Consider the following 21,037-nt stretch of genomic DNA (forward strand, 5'->3'; position numbering starts at 1 on the left):
GCTGTATTCATGACCTTGTGCTTAGCACAATACCCTAATGCAAAGAAGATATAAAATAAACATTTGTTGCACTAAATTTAGTAGACAGTTTGTAAGCCAGGATTTTATGTCAGTGTTTTTTGTCTGCATAAGAAGGACTTGAGGAGTTCGCACCAGCCTACCTCAGTATCATTCGATAGCAGAGAAAGTCTTTGAAGACAGAGTATTTTGTTAAGATGGAGCAATCATTTCCTGTAAAAGAGAAAGAGTACTTTAGAAATATTTAAATTATTGTATTACATAAAAGACTTATTGCCCTTAATTCAGAAAGGATATATTAAATAGTTACAATTTGTTGGTTACAGATTGGATTTTCCTTTCACCTTGAGTGTACACTTTTAGATTTTATATGTACATTTAAAAATGTTTAAATGTATTAATGTGTTCTCCTGCTGCTGATAAAGACATACCTGAGACTGGGTAATGTATAAAGAGAGGTTTAATGGACTCACAGTTCCACGTGACTGGGGAGGCCCCGCACTCATGGTGGAAGGTGAAAGGCAGGTCTTACATGGCGGCAGGCAAGAGACAATGAGAGCCAAGTGAAAGGGGAAACCCCTTATCAAACCATCAGATCTGGGCCAGGCACGGTGGCTCACGCTGTAATCCCAGCACTTTGGGAGGCTGAGGCGAGTGGATCACCTGTAGTCAGGAGTTCGAGACCAGCCTGGCTATCATGGTGAAATCCCGTCTCTACAAAAAATGCAAAGAAATTAGCCAGGTGTGGTGTTGGGCGCCTATAATCCCAGCTACTCGGGAGGCTGAGGCAGGAGAATCGCTTGAACCTGGCAGGTGGAGGTTGCAGTGAGCCGAGGTTGCACCACTGCACTCCAGCCTGAGCAACAGAGCGAGGCTCCATCTCAGGAAAAAAAAAAAAAAAAAAAAAAAATCAGATCTCCTGAGACTTACTTCCATGAGAACCATATGGAGGAAACCAACCCCAGGATTCAGTTATCCCTCACCGGGTCCCTCCCACAACACCGTACACCTCACCTCCAACTCTTTTTGGCACAGGAGGTGGTGAGCAGAACTGAACCAACAGGAACCTGCTTCTCAGACGTGAGGTGGAGGCCAGTGGTGCTGGACCTCACATAGCAAGGAGCTGTAAACTAACATCCTTAACTTGTGAGCCATGAGACCTGAGAGGGTGTCATTCAGAGGGCAAATGGCAAACCCTGGTCAGTTGTCTACTCAGTAGTACAGGGAGGCAGAAACATTAAATTAGGAAGTCAGGGAGGCCTCACATACGGCTTCCGGTGACTTCTCCTCGATGCCGTTTATTGACCTGCTTGCCATAAACAGAGAGAAAATTGTTTTCACTCGGCCATCATGAGAAATGTTTGGGTTTGAAAACTTCTCTGCACTCTACTCTGACCAGTTAAATATATTTATTTAGAAATCCACACAGATAATCGAATTCCATATTGGACTGAGTGTAATTTCAGTGAATTTGGTGGTGTTTTTTTTTATTAGAACACTAATGGATGGAGACTGCAGGGCAGGGAGGATAAGAAGACACCTGTCCTTAGAAATCTGAAACCCAATGCTCAGGCCTCGCCCCACATTGTCAGATGGTCACCAGCACCTTCCAGAAAACAGGAGTTTAATTTTTTGAAGAAAAACAGTGTTAGGTAATATGAAGGCTGCTCTGTTTGACTCATTCGCTATTACAAGGACCCATGGTCTGAAGGGTTAGTGTTTGCTCCCAGTCCTCAGGAATGCTACTGTGCGTTCTGAGTCATCTGCACATTGCCCTGAGTTACTTTTCTTTCTTCTTTTTTTTTTTTTTGAAATAAAATTTCGCTCTTTTTGCCCAGGCTGGAGTGCAGTGGCATGATTTGGCTCACTGCAACCTTCACCTCCCGGGTTCAAGAGATTCTCTTGCCTCAGCCTCCCAGGTAGCTGGGATTACAGGCACATGCCACCACACCCGGGTAATTTTTTGTATTTTTAATAAAGACACGGTTTCACCATGTTGGCCAGGCTGATCTCAAACTCCTGACCTCAGGTGATCTGCCCACCTCAGCCTCTCAAAGTGTTGGGATTATAGGCGTGAGCCACCACGCCTGACCCTGAGTTACTTTTAAAGAGAGACAGAAACAACAACATCAGCACCCATTACACCTGTTGCTGGTAGAGATGAAATTTGCAGGTCAGAGGGAGCGCTCCATTCCCCGGATGTTAAACTGAGGTTCACGCTAATGCAAATCCTGAGTGAGGCACCCCCACAGTCACCAACCCCACATGGCACTGCTACTGCTGCACAGGTACCCCAACAAATGGCACCATTCCCCAGCACTCTGTTCTAGCTGGGGGCTCTGGTGTGGTCACTGAGCAACCTCATGAGGTCATTGACTTTCTTTTTTGGCTTCCTTTATTTTTCTGAGGCGGAGTCTTGCTCTGTTGCCCAGGTTGGAGTGCTGTGGCATCATCTCAGCTCACTGCAACCTCTGTCTCCTGGGTTCAAGTGATTCTCCTGCCTCAGCCTCCAGAGTAGCTGTTATCACAGGTGCACACCAACATGCCCAGCTAATTTTTGTATTTTTAGTAGAAATGGTGTTTCACCATGTTGGCCAGGCTGGTCTTGAACTCCTGACCTCAAGTGATCCACCCATCTCGGCCTCCCAAAGTGCTGGGATTACAGGCGTGAGCCACCGTGCCCGGCCTTGAGGCCATTAACTTTCTACCAAACAACGTGGTGGGAGCCAGAAGCCAGTGGCACCTAAGTGCCTGGAGGACACATGTTGCCTCTGGGCAAATGACAGCCCACTGAGGCTTCAGGGGGAAGAATGCCCATGCAGGAGCGCAGGCGAATGCTTCTCCATTACAGACTCTTACCTCAGGAAAGACAGGGAGGGATTATGGGATCTGCAGACATCTAACATCAAAATGTTAGTGGTGGCAGGTATCCCGAGTTACTGGCGGCGAATCTGTACAGATCTGCAGCAACTTCAATTCTTGCCTTCTCAGATGAAAGAGTTTGACTGAGGGCACAAGGCAGAAAAAGAGGCCAAGGCAAGATTTAGAACAAGAGTGAACATTTATTAAAAAGCGTTAGAGCAGGAATGAAAAGAAAGTAAATTACCCTTGGAAGGGGCCAAGTGGCCATCTTGGAGGACAAGGGTGTGGTTTGAGCTGTTGACTTGGGGTTTTATACGCTGGCATACTTCCGGAGTCTTGCACCCCTTCTGCCCTAGTTCTTCTTCCCTTGGCGTGGGCTGCCCACATGCACAGCGGCCTGCCCGCACTTGGGAGGGGAGCATGCGCAGTGTCTTCACTGGAGTTGTTAGCAAGATCACTTGAGGCATGCTTCCCTTTACCTGCAGAATGTCCCTGGAAGGGCATACTCTGCCATGTTGCTTTTTTTGTTTTTGAGACGGAGTTTTGCTCTTATTGCCCAGGCTGGAGTGCAATGACGTGATCTCGGCTCACTGGAACCTCTGCCTCCTGTGTTCAAGTGATTTTCCTGCCACAGCCTCCCGAGTAGTTGGGATTACAGATGTCCACCACCACGCCTGGCTAATTTTTTTGTATTTTTAGTAGAGACGGGGTTTCTCCATGTTGGCCAGGCTGGTCTCAACTCCTGACCTCAGGTGATCCGCCCCTGGCCTCGGCCTCCCACAGTGCTGGGATGACAGGCGTGAGCCACTGCACTTGGCCCATTTTCCTCTTAATGCACATGCTTGAGCCCATTCACCCAACTCCGGGGATTTTATCAGGAAACTGCCGATGATCTGTTTCGGGTGTTTTTCTGTCTATATGGAGACGGCCTTTCCCTGCTGCTGGCTGCGACCAATTATTATTTTAGAGAGACAGTTAACCACCTGACCACCTGATGCTCACCTGACTTTCCTGGTGGGAGGTGGGGGCCTCTCCTGCCTCACTCATGCCTGACCAGCTGCCTACTAGTCAGAACACCTGGGTATCAGGAGGAAGCTGCAAGGTCATCACAGTGCCTAGCATTGAGTAGATGCCCAAAGAATATTTAACAGATGTGCTTGTGAAATTGAATGCTAAAAGGGGAAGTTCACTACAGTACAAACAGCTGTTACTGAACATTCGGTCCCACCAAATGTATCGACTATAATAAATGATGATTTCTTTCACCATTCCATTTAAAAATGTTTGTTGAAAACGTACCTTATAGCCAACATTGAGATGAGCATGAATGATGAAGTAGGTAAGAAGAAGAAGAAATGGTCTCGTCCTGAACTGCTCACCCATCTGAAATAGATGCCCCAAAGCTCACTGTTGATATGGACAGCATTTACTTGAATGACCAAGGAACCCATGCAGAGAGACCCTTGCATCTGGACTGGAAGGGAGATAATTACTGTGGGAAGCTGGATTCATCTTGATGAATCAAAGAGGGGTCAGTATTTACACAGAGAAGGGAAGAGTCTACAAAGGATAGGGACAGCAGTGAGGTTGGGGTGGGTGTGACCTGCCTGTGCATTGCTGAGGAATCTGACCCAGCTGGAGCAGGAGGCTTGCGTCATACAAATAAGATAGAAATACGCACTGTTCAAATGTGTAGGCTACAAATCTCAATGGCCACAGCTCACTCTGGGAGCATTTATTTTATTTTATTTTTTAATTTATAAAAATAACAAATCTTTGTTTAGGAGAACGTCTCATTAACCTAGCCATAATTCCATAAATCAGTGATTTTGTAATAGGTCTTGAACTACTAAAACATAATTTCCCAGAATTTTAAGCAAAGGGATTCGCAATAGAAACAGTTTCCTCTGAATCCAGCATTGTTAATTTTATCCTGGCCATAAATTTTCTATTAGGGAAATCCCCAGGGAGAAACCACTGAAGCAGCTCTGTTGAAATACTGCAGCGAAGGGCTCAAGGACCTTTACTGACCATATTTCTTCCTGAATGTTGAGATGTCAGAAAACAATGCCTACCATTTAGTACAATTTCTGTTATTTTCAACAGCTGCATATTTACAGATGTAGCTTGTTTAAAATATTTCATTTGTATGAAGTATTTGTTAGATTTTGGTGGTGGTTCCTTCATTTACATTTTTACGTTTTCTCAGATTTTGTTTTTCCTCTCTATTGCTACTCACCACACTTGTGGTCTTTATTGTTTCATGCTAAATTGCTTCTGTACTTTCCTCACTCCCGCACATCTCCCCATCTTTCTCTCTCTCTCTCTGTCTCTCTCTCTCTCTCTCTGGTTCATCGAGGTGCAATTTGCATTCACTAAAATTCCACCCATATTAGGTGAGTAGTTCTATGAGTTTGACAATATACACAATCATGTAACCACCACCACAGTCAAGATGTGTATTATCTTCATTATCTCCAAACAGCTTCTCCTGCCCTCTGCAGTCAGCCTCCCACCTCTTCCCCCAGCCCCTGGCAACCACTGATCTGAGTTTTCCTCCTCTGGCTTTACCTTTTCTGGGCTGTCATGTGAATGGAATCATGGAGTCTATGGCCTTTTGTGTCTGGCTTCTTTCACATGGCATAAACCTTTTAGATTTATCCATAGAGTCATAAGTATCCTTGTGAATCATACTTGGTTCCTGTTTAATTAACTTTTATTTATAAATAATACATAATAATTGTACATATTTATGGGGTACAGTGTGTTAATTCCCTTTTATTGCTAATAGTATTCCATTACGTAGATATGCCCGTTACCTACTGATTGGTTGGTGGATAATTGGGTTGTTTTCAGTTTGGGGCAATTATGAGTAGAGCTGCTATGAATGTTTGCAGGCAGGTGGTTGTGTGGACATCATATTTTTCTTCCACTCCAGGCGTCTCTTAATTGGCTGTTCTATCTTCAGTCTGACTGCCTATCAATCCTGCATTATTACCCTAAATGTTTACCACACACATTTCTGGAAATTAAAGCACATTTGTACTGCATGAAGAAACATATTTAAAGATATTCTTGGGTGATTCTATGTGTAGTGTGGCTACCACTCTATTATTTGTGCTTTACAAATTTATATTTTCATTTATTTTATTTGCTTAACAGAAGCTTTACCTTTTGACAGTTAAAAATTCAGAGATACTTGTCACTCATTTGATTACTATTTTATTTCTGAAAAATTTGGAATTTTTTATAGCTAACTACTTTTAGCTTGTTAACATAGATTTGAGTACAGCCTTTGAGATCTCTCACCTGCAATCTCAAAATTGCATTGCTCTGAAAACATTTTAGCCTAGTTTTGTGATTGCAAAACCTGACCTGAAGTCACGTGGTAGCTGAAGGGAGACCATTCCTGTGAGTGCGAATTGTCCTCGTGTGTGTGTTTGAACAGGGCCACTGCCTAGTGTCTGCATCAAGTGGTACATCATGTCCATAACGTGTATCTTTCTGAATTCTGGAAAAAGATGAATTTTGAAGTACATTTGGCTCCAAGAGATTTGGAAAGAGGATTTGTACTGTCTTCATCTGTTCCCTACACAACTGCCTTACTTGTTTGATAATGCTTTTCAAACTTTTTTTTACTGTGACCACAGGAAGCAATGCACTTTCTTTTTTGTTTTTAGACAAGGTCTCACTCCATCGCACAGGCTGGAGTGCAATGGCACAATCTCACTCACTGCAACCTCCACCTCCCCAGTTCAAGTGATTCTCCTGCCTCAGCCTCCCAAGTAGCTGGGATTACAGGTGTGCACCACCACACCCAGCTAATTTTTGTATTTTTAGTAGAGACAGGGTTTCACCATATTGCTCTCGAATTCCTGGCCTTAAGTGATCCACCTGCCTTGGCCTCCCAAAGTATTGGGATTACAGACATGAGCCACTGTGTCGAGCCAGCAATGCACTTTTTGTTGTGATCTGGTACAATACATGATTTCAAAGTTTCAAAGGAAAAAAAAAATAGTTCCTCTTATCACATGCAAGGAGATTTGATATTTTTTTTATTTCCTTTGTTCTATTATATTACAGAAAAAAAGAAAGTACTGGTCGATTCCCACTAAGTTTATTTTATAATAAACTAATTATTCATGACCTGCATTTGGAAAAACACGAGGCTAAAGAGCAATACTCAGCAGGAGGGATGGAAAGCTCAGAAGCAAATTAGAAGTTTACTCCAGCCGGGCGCGGTGGCTCAAGCCTGTAATCCCAGCACTTTGGGAGGCCGAGGCGGGCGGATCACAAGGTCAGGAGATCGAGACCACAGTGAAACCCTGTCTCTACTAAAAATACAAAAAATTAGCCGGGCGCGGTGGCGGGCGCCTGTAGTCCCAGCTACTCAGGAGGCTGAGGCAGGAGAATGGCGTGAACCCGGGAGGCGGAGCTTGCAGTGAGCTGAGATCGCGCCACTGCACTCCAGCCTGGGCAACAGCGTGAGACTCCGTCTCAAAAAAAAAAAAAGAAGTTTACTCCTTGATGTGGTTTGGCTGTGTCACCGCCCAGTAGCTCCCATAATCCCCATGTGTCATGGGAGGAACCTGCTGGGAGGTGACTGAATCACGGGGGCAGTTACCTCCTTGCTGTTCTCATGATAACAAGTGAGTTCTCATGAGATCTGATGGTTTTATAAGGGGCTTTCCCCCAACTTCACACTGCACATCTCTTGATGCCTCCATGTGAAGAAGGACGTGTTTGCTTCTTCTTCTGCCATGATTGTAAGTTTCCTGAGGCCTCCACAGCCATGCTGAACTGTAAGTAAATTAAACCTCTCTCCTTTATAAACCCAGTCTTGGATATGCCTTTATTAGCAGCGTGAGAACAGACTAATACATTCTTGTTACAGCTGCTTACTCTAAGCTGTTTCCTGAAAAAATGGCAAATGCTATATTTCATGGCACTTGCAGACTCAGCCACATTGACAAATGAGGGCTGCTCTGCCTTAGAATTGTGTACTGTGGATTACATTCATAATCCTCACACTTTAGTTCAAGCAAATGGAGACCCTGAGACTGTGTCCTCATGAAATAGGAGTAAATCACTGGCTTCCACTGTATGGGCTATAGTTTAAACAGAGAAGATTTTACTGGCTTTCCATTTTGCAACACTTCACAAGAGCTTTGCTAGCCAATTAAAGCATCACAGTAGGTGCTGGTAAGTTGGAGTTTGGTGGGGGAGCAAATTTGCCCTGTTATGGGATAAAGAATTTATCTCAGGAATTAGGCTGCATATAATTATGGACAGTGCTAGGGGAGCCAAGGTCTAAGAGGAAAGACAGACATGGTGACTAACCAGTCAACCTGAGACATCAGCTGTTAAAGTGGGACCCCGATGGGGAGCCCCTGGAAAGGTCCTTGGGAGCTCCTTCTGTGTGGCTACCACATCCATGGGGTGGCAGCCAAGCATCTGGCAGTGAACCTGGGGCTGCTGTGGCCCCCTGGGCAGCTCTTAGGGAAGAGAATGAGGATGAGGGACCCTACCTGACACCTCCGTGTTCGTCTGTCATCCACTGTGTAAAGACCTTCAGAAACAGTTGTCCTGCTTCACACTGGAAGTTGACCTTCCAGGTCACACACAGGTAGATGTCTCTTTGGCCATTTCTAATTCAGAGCCATGCAGTGTTGGGATTTTGGGAACAACCCTCAGCTTGACCAAGTTGATAAAGAACAACCAAGCACCTATGTGGTTACTCTAAATTGCAGACTATTATTCTAAATGCCCTTAACCATCATCTTCCAAAAACGTAGTCTAAATACTCATGATTAATTTCCCAAATCTGCAAATGAAGACATTAGAGTCACATTTTATAGTTTTCAGGGTCAGCCATTGTGTCCAAAAGCCTTAAAATAATTCGTTATCAAAACCTAAAGATTTCTCAAGGTAACTTAACAAGAACACTCTTACTTCTACTAAATAAGCAGCAGTTCAGATTAAGTTGCTACTATTTTCCTTATCTTGAACATTTGCTCAGTGGTAGTTTATTCAATAGACAAGTTACAGAATGGGGAAAAACTGATAGTACCTGGGGAAGGATGAAAGCTGAATTTGAAACCTAGAACATTGCAGGTGACAGAAGTACCTGTGCACACCTGGGAAGACCTGCGTGTGTCCTCCGCTCTTCTCCATCTCTTCTCTTTCAGCCTCTTTTTACTGGACCTGCGTGTGTCCTCCGCTCTTCTCCATCTCTTCTCTTTCAGCCTCTTTTTACCGGACCTGCGTGTGTCTTCCTCTCTTCTCCATCTCTTCTCTTTCAGCCTCTTTTTACCAAGAATTAATAAAATGCCTTTTCATCATTCCTTGCCTTTCCATTTTTCCTTCCTTCCTTTTCCCATCAAGCATCGAGATATTGGTGTCCACAAAGTGTGCACATTAGGGTCATGAAATGACCCCTTGAACTGTTGGCTGTAGCAGTGTGCTAGGTTTCTGAAAAACTGGGTTGTTGAAGGAGAGGGGTTGCATGGAGGTGCTGGTGGAAGTGTACCCAGTATGAGAAAGTGGCTCGGTCTCAGGGGTTGCAGAAGTGACAGCTGGATATGGCAGTTGCCATGGGTTGGGAATTAGTTACATGAAACAAATCATTGATGGGGAACTTAACTAAATATATTAAGGATAGTGGGAGCCCATGTTTCTCACTATCAGAGCAAAGATTGACAAAGCAGAGGCTAGAAAGAATCCTGAGCTGTTAAACTGAAGTTGAAAGTACCAGAATGAACACATGGGTTTTAAAAATACAGATACACAAGAAGATATGGAAATAGTTGTAAAGGCATAGGCATGTGTATGGAAATATATGTAAAGGATTCCATCAAATAAGAGGACCCAGAAGCAATGTCACCCCAGTAACAATGCCACTCCACGTGCCCAGCTCTGAATACCAGGGTGTACAAAAAGAAAACAGGAGCCCAGAGAGTAGAAAGACTTGGAGCAGAGAAAGTAGAAGACAGGCCTAAAAACCTTACTGTGTCAGAAAGTAGGACAATGCTCAGTGAATGACAAGGACATTTCCCAGGAGCCAGTGTGGAGGGGCCCTCACAACTCAGGGGCAATTTCAGCACCAAAATTGTAGTTTCAAATACAGTCTGTCTAATAAAAGAGATGTTCATGCATCCACACAGATATTACTTAGCTAAGAAATTGATTTACTGGAGGTAAGGGGAAGTGCTTACTTGTAGCCCAATACCAATTCATATTTAGGGGCACCAATAACCACCACTAGGCAGCCATCATGACAGTTGATACAGGTAGGAGTCATTAATGTCTACTAAGGTTGGTGGGTGGAGGCTTGATAAGGAAGAAGACATTGATGCAATTTTGGAATATATCCTTACGAAAGTTCAAATCGCATACAAAGTAAACATAGTGACCCTGCAGACAAAGCTGGTGCACGCCAACTCCACCAGGTAATCATGGTGGGATGGGTTGGAGACGTGTGCCTCCCAGCGTGTTGAACTGAGAGCAGCATAGCACCATGTTTGTGTATGTTTTGCATGAATTCATGAGCCAGGTTGAGGGTCATCCTCCATAATGAAAGACAGTACTCATTCAGATTGTCAAGGGCATGAAAGACAAAGAAAGACTGAGGAGTTGTCCCAGAATGAAGGAGACTGGTGAGACACAAAAAACTGAATGCAACGCATGCTTCCCAATGGAAACCCAGGCACAAACAGTACAAGATGTTGTGAGTATGTGTGGTAAAATGTGAATGGAATCTGCACATTGGATGGCAGTGTTGTGTCAATGTTGGTTTCCTGTTTGGGAAGACTGTGTGGTGGTTGATATGGTTTGGATATTTGTCCCCACCCAAATCTCATGTTGAATTGTAATCCCCAGTGCTGGCGGTGGAGCCTGGTGGGAGGTGTTTGGGTCACGTGGGTGGATCTCTCCATGGCTTGGTGCTGTCTTTGTGATAGCGAGTTCTCAGGAGATCTGGTCATTTAAAAGTGTGTGTTGGCCGGGCGAGGTGGCTCACTCCTGTAATCCCAGCACTTTGGGAGGCCAAGGCAGGCGGGTCACGAGGTCAGGAGACTGAGACTCGTCTCTACTAGAAATACAAAAATACAAAAAATTAGCTGGGTGTGTTAGCACGTGCCTGTAGTCCCAGCTAGTCAGGAGGCTGAGGCAGGAGAATTGCTTAAACCCAGGAGGCAGAGGTTGCAGTGAGCCGAGATTCCACCACTGCACTCCAGCCTGGGTGACACAGCGAGACTCTGTCTAAAAAAAATAAATAAACATAAAAAAAGTGTGTGTCACCTCCCCACTCCCCCACAACACTCTGTCTCTCTTGCTCCTGCTCTGGCCATGTGATGTGCCTGTTTCCCCTTTTACCTTTTGCCACCATTGAAAACTTTCTGAGGACTCCCTAGACTTCAGGCAAATGCCAGCACCGTGGTTCCTGTAAAGCCTTCAGAACTGTGAGCCAATTAAACCTCTTTTCTTTACAAATTATTCAATCTCAGGTATTCCTTTATAGCAAGACAACAAAGGCCTAATACAGTGGTAATTTATTAGAGGGTCCTTATTTGGGGTAAATACAGTAGTTCCCCCTTATCTGCCATTTCACTTTCCAAGGTTTCAGTTTCTTATGGTCAACTGTGATCTGAAAATAAGTGAACACAGCACAATGAGGTATTTTGAGAGAAAGAAAGAGAGATCACATTTACATAAATTTTATCATAGTATAATGTTATAATTACTATAATTTATTGTTGATCTCTTGGCTGTGCCTAATTTATATTTATATATATATTTATTTTTATATAAATATGTGTGTGTGTATATATATATATTAGACAGAGTCTCACTCTGTCTCCCAGTCTGGAGTGCAGTGGCACGATCTTGGCTCACTGCAAGCTCTGCCTCCTGGGTTCACACCATTCTCCTGCCTCAGCCTCCCGAGTAGCTGGGACTACAGGTGCCCGCCACCATGCCCGGCTAATTTTTTGTATTTTTAGTAGAGACAGGATTTCACCATGTTAGACAGGATAGTCTCGATCTCCTGACCTCGTGATCTGCCCGCCTTGGTCTCCCAAAGTGCTGGGATTACAGGCCTGAACCACTGTGCCCAGCCCTAAGAGAGCAGATTTATAAGTGTCCTTCCCATGAAAAGAAGATAAGTATGTGAGATAATGTCTGTGTTGACTCACTTGATTTCACCATTCCATAATGTATTTCTCTAATGTATAATTATATGTATATCTAATACATGCCTAGTTACATAATAAATATCTATAGTTTTTATTTGTAAATTCAAGAATAACAATAACAATAGCAACAAGAGATGCTGGTGAGGATATGGAGAAAAGGAAACCCTTGTACACTCTTGGTGGAAATGTAGTATGGACTTCCTCAAAAACCTAAAAACAGAACTACCATATGACTCAGCAGTCCCACTGCTGGGTATATACCCAAGAGAAAGGAAACTTGTGTGTCAAGGAGAATAGAATCAACCTGTGTCCATCAACAGATAAATGGATAAAGAAAATGTGGTACATAGGCCGGGTGCGGTGGCTCACGCCTGTAATCTCAGCTTTTTGGGAGGCTGAGGTGGGTGGGTCACGAGGTCAGGAGATCAAGACCATTCTGGCCAACATGGTGAAACCCCATCTCTACCAAAAATTAACCAGGCGTGGTGGCGGGCACCTGTTGTCCCAGCTACTCAGGAGGCTGAGGCAGAAGAAGGGCTTGAACCCAGGAGGCGGGGTTGCAGTGAGCCGAGATCACGCCACTGCACTCCAGCCTGGCAACAGGGCAAGACTCCATCTCAAAAAAAAAAAAAAGAAAGAAAAAGAAAAGAAAAAAGAAAATATGGTGCATATGCACAATGGAATGTTATTCAGCCATGAAAAATAATGAAATCTTGTCCTTTGCAGCAATATGGATAGAATTGGAGGTGATTATGTTAAATGAAATAAGCCATGCACAGAAAGACAACTATTACATGTCCTCATTCATATGTGGGAGCTAAAATAATGGATCTCATAAAAATAGAGTAGATTGGTGGTTACCAGAGGCCAGGGAGGAAAGGAGAAGGAGGGGATGATGGAAAAAAATGTAACACTATTACATTCTATAGAGCTAGTATTCATGAAACAGCTTTTGGGAAATGGTATGCTAGAGAATGTTCATTGACCTTTGATTCTGATTGAAATGAATAAGTAAGTCACCATGTGGATGCTGATTAGGGCCTTGGGGATGGATATATCCCCAAGTAGATGTAGAGTGAGAAGAAAAATAAATGAAGAACAGAGTTTTGTGGACTCATCGACATTTAAGTAGGACATAGAGAAGAGTCTGGTGGCTACAACCCAATTCAGAATGTCTTAGTGGGACTTCCCAGCAACGTGAGTTTTCATGGATATTCATAGGTAGGTAGAGAATTAGAAGAGTGTAAGAAAACCAAGGGAACGGAGATTTGACAGTAGAAGGGGTTGGTCTTGCTTGTCAAATGCAGCATGCAGGTGGAACGTGATGAGAATTGGAATGGGTCACTTGGGCCTTGCAGGTGGGGGAGCAGGGGCAGCGCCTGAGAGGGCATTTTCTGAGCAGTGGTGAGTTGAGGAGGCCTGTTGAATTAGGTAACGATGGGCGAGGGGAGCCCATGATGTAGTGAGTGTTGCCTCCAAAGACAAAGTGAGAAAGTAAAAAGCCTGAACTTGCTGTCAGGCTCTGTCCCTAACTGTGTATTTGAACCAGCCATTCAAAACTCATTGGCCGGCGCGGTGGCTCACGCCTGTAATCCCAGCACTTTGGGAGGCCGAGGCGGGCGGATCACGAGGTCAGGAGATGGAGACCATCCTGGTTAACACGGTGAAACCCCGTCTCTACTAAAAATACAAAAAAAAAAAAAAAAAAAAAAAAAAAAAAAGTAGCCGGGCGTGGTGGCGGTGCCTGTAGTCCCAGCTACTCGGGAGGCTGACGCAGGAGAATGGCGGGAACCCGGGAGGCAGAGCTTGCAGTGAGCCAAGATGGCGCCACTCACTCCAGCCTGGGCAACAGAGCGAGACTCCATCTCAAAAAAATAAATAAAAACTCATTGGTTTCCACAATCTGTAAGATGAGGAAATGGACTAGACTATTTCTAATTCTCATCCAGCTCCATAATTTCAATGACTGACTTAGTGAATGGATAGGTAGTTGGGCAATTAGATGAGGGAATGAAATGAGATGTTACCGACTTCCAAATTATTGAAGGCTTATTAAAAACTAAATGTATGGAGAAGGTGTGTGTATAATTATATATGTTAGTAGAGCTTCCAAATTACTGATTCATTTCAAAGAGAAACAGAGACCAAGGAACATTCTGTAGCCCAGCACTTCCCAAAAGCTGCTCTTGCACACTAGCTCTGGAGCATGTAAGAGTCTCAGAAGAAACTTGTAAGAAATGGTTTCCGGGTCAAATAAATGTAATTGTTTTACTACAGAACTCCTCAAGTATTTTAGTATAATAGTATGCATTGTGTGTTTCTCACATTTACTGGACCAATGACTGTTTCTTTTTTCTCTTTTGTTTTGTTTTGTTTTGATGGACAGGATTTTTGAGGACTGGCATTCTGATGAATGTAGTTTAGTAAGCACTGAAGAAGGAAACATTATTGATAAGATGGTCTCCAAATGACATATCAGTCAGACTATGACCTGTTTATTGTGCATACTTTTCAAAAGTATCATTGTTTCTGCAATGGCAATATTATGAATGCACTGCTTTGTTAACTCAGCAAGCCAAGAGTAGTAGTTAATAGTTTAGCACCTCTATGGCTGAATGAGTCCATTCTAAGTAGGGATCGCAGCCCAATTCTGGATTCAGTAGCTAAATTCTATCACAGCGGGTGGAGTGATTGCTTTAGCAAACTACATTCATTTATTCCCTTAATATATGTATGTTATAAAATGTCTCTGTTGGGACCAAGAAGCACAAAGCTGAGACTGTTGCCTCAAAGTGACTGTTTGCAAATTGGGGCTTAATGCAATCCACAGGTGGGAAAGGTATAAGACTCCGGCTTTCCTGCTCTGTCTGTTGTGGTGTAAGAAGCAGCTGAGGCCACAGCTGGAGTTCTTGTTACTTTAATTTAAGAAGTCTTTTTCTCTCGACTCTACTTGGATGGTGCTTTTCATAAAATGACACAGTCAATTTGTTTTCCATGAAAGAGCTATAATAATCGATTGCCAAAAATCCACCTGAGTAGTACCAGCCTACTACTACTCCTGACCTCAGCCCCACACCAAAACAGCCCCCCAAGCCTGGCCTTTGTTCTTACTGGTCTCTTTTCTTGATCCTCATTTTTTCTCATTCCTTGATCCCCATTTTTTCCCATTCTAATGATATTAATTCTAGTTTGCTCTTTTCAGTCAGGTTAGGTAGACTTTAAAAGTATACCATGAATCTCTGCAATTTTCCTATGATGAATTCATTCATCAGATTTCATTACTATAATATAAATGTAGTTTGGATGAAGCTCTCTTAAGTGGATTTTCTTACTCTTTCTCCAAATGAAAGGAATTTGCTATATTTTAAAACCTTTAACACAAGCATTTTTTAAAATGGGGTAAGAGTTTAGAGGCCATCTGTAAAAATGAAGCTGTCACAGGACATTCCCTCTTCCAGATCATTTTTTAAGTTGATGTGTAATAATTGTACATATTTTCGGGTACATGTGATATTTGATACATTCATACAATATAAAGTGATCAAATCAGGGTAATTGGGGTATCCATCACCTGAAACATTTACCATTTCTTTGTGCTGGGAATATTTTAAATCTTCTCTTCTAACTATTTTGAAATATACAATAAACATTAATAATACAGTCATCCTACTGTGCTGTTGAACACTAGAACTTATTCCTTTTATATAACTCTATTTTTATTCTCATTAACCAACTGCTCCTCACTCCCCGTCCCTGCCATCCTTCTCAGCCTTTGGTAACCACCTCTCTGTGTTCTCTGCCCCTGTGAGATCCACTTTTTTAGCTCAGACATATGAATGAGAACATTGTCTTTGTGTGTCTGACTTATTTCACTTAAAATAGTGACCTCTGGTTTCTTCCATGTTGCTGCAAATTACAGGATTTCATTCCTTTTTTATGGCTGAATAATATTCCATTGTGTATACAGCACATATTCTTCATCCATTTATCTGTTGATGGACACTCAAGTTGATTCCATATCTTGGCTATTGTGAATAGTGCCGCAGTAAACATGGAAGTGCGGATATCTCTTAGATATACTAATTTCCTTTCTTTTGAGCATATACCTAGCAGTGGGATTGCTGGATCATTTAGTAGTTCTATTTTTAAGTTTTCGAGGAACCTACATACTGTTTTCTATTGTGGCTACACTATTATACATTTCCACCAACAGTATACAGGGGTTCCCCTTTCTCCACATCCTTGTCAGCACTTTTTTTTTTTTTTTTGTCTTTTTGATAATAACCATTCTAACTAGGGTGAGAGGATAACTCGCTGTGGTTTTAATTTGCATTTCCTTGACGATGAGTGATGTTGAGCATTTTTTTTACATAAGCTGTTGGCCTTTTAAGACATTTGTATGTCTTCTTTTGAGGAATGTCTATTTGAATCATTTGCCTGTTTTTATTTGGTTATTTATTTTTACTATTAGATTGTTTGAGCTTCTTATATATTCTGATGATTAATTCCTTTCAGCTGGATAGTTTGCAAATATTTTCTCCAATTATCTAGGTTGTCTTTCCTCTCTGTTGATTATTTCCTTTGCTGGGCAGAAACTCTTTAGCTTGATATAATCCTGTTTGTCTACTTTTGCTTTTGTTGCCTGTGCTGTTGAGGTCTTACCCAAAAAAAATCTTTGTCCAGACTAATGTTCTGAAGTATTTCCACAGTGTTTTTTTCTAGTAGTTTCATATTTTCTTCTAGTAGTTTCATAGTTTTCTTCTAGCAGTTTTCATGTGTTTTTCTAGTAGTTTCATAGTTTTGGGCTAGACCACTTTTTAAAGCAAATCTGATTAGATTGAGGATTGATTCCTAGGAGATCCTAGATTAGAAGACTCTTTAATTAAGGTTTAATTTTTATGTATATTATAGTAACAAATACATGGAAACATTCTATTTATAACAATTGTTGACTAGTTAAATAAATACTGTCTATCCATTAGTATGATGATATATAAAAATAAATGAGTTGTAAAAATGTTAGTGACATGTTAAATGAACAAATCAGCTTGCCAACCATAGGTAAATAATGAACTTAGTTTTGTTAACTATAAATGTGCACATCCACGTATAGAAGGAAGATTGGAAAGGAAGGCCATGTGGATACGTACATGGGAAAGCGGTTGAAAGCATAAAAGTGAACGTAAGGAGAATGGAGTATAATTGTATTATCTATGTGGCTTTTGGGAAGTTAGATTGCCTTTTGAAGACTTAGTCTTTTCACATGTAAAAGGAAGATAATGCCTAACGCAATTGGATTAATTAATAATGTGTCTAAAGCTCTTAGCACGAAGTAACTGCTCAGTAAATGGTAGGTATTATCAATAACTTTTATTTTCAAAAATGTTAACAGTAGCTATTTCTAGATGCCAAGGTTCTTGCTATTTATTATTTTAAAATGTTTCCACCAAAATGTATAATATATAATGTAAATGAATACAGTGTGTAATCACTTAAAGTGCATATGAATATATGTGCATATATATGTATGTATTTACATGGTATATTGCTCTATCTTTTGTTTCCCTTCCCTAAGTAAGTTATATCTCTGATAAACATTTTTTCAAAGGCTTAACCCTCCTTTGAAGTTCTATGCTTAATTTTTCCATGAATCGTCTCATCTTCCCCAGAAGTTTTAATGCTGGTCCAGACTCTTGACTCCTCTACCTGTATCTTCCGTATTTTAAATTCATTTTGTAAACTTAAGTCTGTATAACTTTTTCTTCATATCACCTAGTCATTTCATTAGGTTTTTTCTTGTTACAGCTTATTTTATATTATACGAGTGAGCAGAGAACATGCCAGGAATCGCTCTTCATGTGGCTTTTAATAATAGTAATAGGTACTGTGGTTACAGCGCTACACAGCACTATAGCACTGCAAGCCCAGTCGCTCAGTGTTGCAAAGGCACACCGGGCAGGCGTCTAGCACTGGATGAGGGACGTGGCTGGCCTGTGTCATGTGCTGAATGGTGTGAGAAGTCTACCAGTGGCTATTAAGCTCTGGTGTCTTGCAGCAGAGTGAGCTTAGCCAGAACACATTTCAGCTGAGGTGATGTGTACTGGCCAACTATGCTGGCAACTCAATATACTGCCTCTCATTCCCATTTTCATTACCCCTGGACGCCTCCCAAAATCACAGATGGTGTTTGTATTACCTTCCCAGACAGATCTCTCCTCCTTTTCCAGTTGAAGCCCTTTCTACTCTTCACTTCACCTCTGGCCTTTGCTGCCTGCTATATTATTAAATATAGTTGTTTCAGGATCTCAGTTACAACAAAAATGCCCTATATGTGTGAAAATTATCTAAATGTCAATTGATGCTGCTCTTCTCAAAATGTAGGCTTAGTGAAAATATGTGTTTCATTCTTTACAAAGAACTTTCACAAACATTATTTCATATATACGTATTTATATTTTCTTCTGAAACCATGGCCTAGTATCTCTCGTCACTTGAACAAAATAAGGAAGGCAAATAGTGTTACTTCTTCAGCACAGCAGAACAGATGGCTGTGAGAAGCCCCCAGTAGGATGTAGCTACTAAGTTTCAGACCTGGACTTGAACTCAAATCTTCTAAGTTCAGTGTTGCTTCTCTGGGATTAAAAGAAAAAATGTACTGGATCCACCTTTCTTGGAACAATACAGAAGACAAAATCAACCAAGTACACAAAATAATGAAGAGGTCCTGGATTCCAGGATTACTTTAATATTTTCTCTATTTTCCTTGTATCTTTGACTTATATCAAAAGTAAAATATCTTCTAGCTGCTAGTATGTATTTAGTTTTAGACTGCGTCAGCTAGATTGCAAACAACTGCATTTGTACTGGACATGTGGTTTACTTAACAAAAGCATAGTCCATTAGGATGTTTTAGGAGTGAGAATTGGTTCAAGAGTTCTTTATAATATTTCTGAAACTCCAGGGAACACTGGAATCTTCCTGAATGTGTAGATTTTGTGAGACACTGAAGTCAATAAAAAGCTTTCTTGTACCTTTTAGGGAGAAACTGAGCATCTTTTATTTTAAATCATTAAGAAGACCAAAACATCCTATAAGGCAGTTTAACCATAGAAATATAAGAACTAAATTTTCTTCCCTCCCCTTTTTTTTCCTTTGTAGCTTAAAGGGAGCTGATGCTGGCAATGGGATCAGAGTGTTTGTACCTGACATCGGGATGTTCATTGCTAGTCTGACCATCTGGCTTCTCTGTAGAAACATTGTTCAGAAACCTGTGACAGACGAAGCAGCACAGAGTAACCTGGAGTTTGAAAATGAAGAATTGGTAAATCCAACTCCATGTCTCTTCCTTGTTTGATTTCTGAGGACCTTCACCCTTAATGAGTTGAAGAACTATGATAATAACAGCTGAGCATGCAGAGCACGTTATGATTCACAGTGCTTGACATAAACGTTTACTGTCACATTGCATGACACCCTCGTGCAGTCTCAGTGGGCAGACACTCTGGTCCACACCTTAGCAATGAGAAGAGAGGCTCAGGGGTGTTCATAGGTAAGGGCCAGGCTTTGACCCACCATCCCAAACTATCACGTGATATTATCTCGGAGGCTCACCGTGCAAAGTCATACATAGTGTTATGGTTCAATTGGTCTGGGTACCTTAGTTATTGCAGAATATTTAAAGAAGTAACATCTGGTAGTTTTAGGGGAAAAAATGAATTCCTCCTTGCAGGGCAGCTTTCCAGTCTGTGCATCTTGTCCTGCTCAGTGGAGTGGTGTTAACTTGGCGTGCTTTGATCAAGTTGTTTTAAAGCACTCCAAGGGGGAAAAACATACATATTTGGAAAAGTGTGAGAATTTTAGAAAGGTAAAAATAATGAATGAAATGTATGTTTGCTGGCTGGTTGAAACGTTTCAGGAGTAACTGCTGAATTGGAAGCTTGTCCTATTTTCATCCTTGGGTATGGGAGCTGTCAGACGGCTCTCACACTGCCCGCTGACCAGCTTCAGGACACTGTTAATGTTCTAATAACTGTACTTTGTTAGGTGAGGTTAGGTGACATCAATTTAAAAAGTAATTAATTTATTAGTGGAAAGATAACATTTATAAAGGAAAAAGTGACGAAAAATATTTGATTTGGACATTTGATGCAAAACACTTGCAAGTACTAAATGTTTTCAGTCATAAGCTTTGGCAAGATATTAAACTTGTAAAACTGAAGTTAACTGAAGTTACTTATATTAAGAATGTTAACCATTAAGGCATTGAGGGAGGAAAATTCTCACTTATGGAAAATGATTTATGTGATTCACAAGAAAGCAGACAATTGCCTTGTATGGTTATTTAAAAAACAATAAAGGGGGGATATAATTCAATAAACCTATGTAAACTAGAAATGATATTGTCTAGCCAGGCATGGTGGCTCAGACCTGTAATGCCAGCACCTTGGGAGGCCCAGGTGGGCAGAACTCCTGAGGTCAGGAGTTCGAGACCAGCCTGGCTAACATGGTGAAACCCTGTCTCTACTAAAAATACAAAGATTAGCTGAGCATGATGGTGTGTGCCTGTAATTCTAGCTACTCAGGAAGCTGAGGCAGGAGAATCACTTGAATTCAGGAGGTGGAGGTTGCAGTGAGCCGAGAAAGCCGATATCGTACCACTGCACTCCAGTCTGGGTGACAGAGCGAGACTCTGTCTTTAAAAATGTATATATTGTCTACAGTTCTTATGGGTAAAAGATGTGCAATCACCTTGCTTATCAATATTCTGCTATTTTTAAGGCAAATGTTAAAACGATGCTTGGTGTAACAGTAATTATAGTAAAGTCAAAGTCGCTACTAGCCGCTTACATCTTACTTTCAAGACTTGATACCGTAAGGCATGCATTAGCGTCCTAAAAATGGAAGGGTGCATTTTCTTCTTGTTGATATTACAATTGTAAGACAGAGGATTTAAATTTTGACTGTTT

General features: G+C 41.7%; 1 protein-coding gene across 4 annotated transcripts in view; it reads left to right on the forward strand.

Annotated features, from left to right (window-relative positions):
* PIEZO2 (piezo type mechanosensitive ion channel component 2) overlaps positions 1-21,037 on the forward strand; it is a 471,722-nt gene that overhangs the window by 246,118 nt on the left and 204,567 nt on the right. For all 4 annotated transcript variants that reach the window (XM_028838161.2, XM_077975335.1, XM_028838162.2 and 1 more), the window contains exon 5: positions 19,230-19,392. In XM_028838161.2, coding sequence (XP_028693994.2) covers positions 19,230-19,392 — 163 coding nt within the window. The remainder of the gene's footprint in view (positions 1-19,229; positions 19,393-21,037) is intronic.

This window comes from Macaca mulatta, chromosome 18 (genome assembly GCF_049350105.2).
Source record: "Macaca mulatta isolate MMU2019108-1 chromosome 18, T2T-MMU8v2.0, whole genome shotgun sequence".
In the NCBI taxonomy this organism is placed as follows: Eukaryota; Metazoa; Chordata; class Mammalia; order Primates; family Cercopithecidae; genus Macaca; species Macaca mulatta.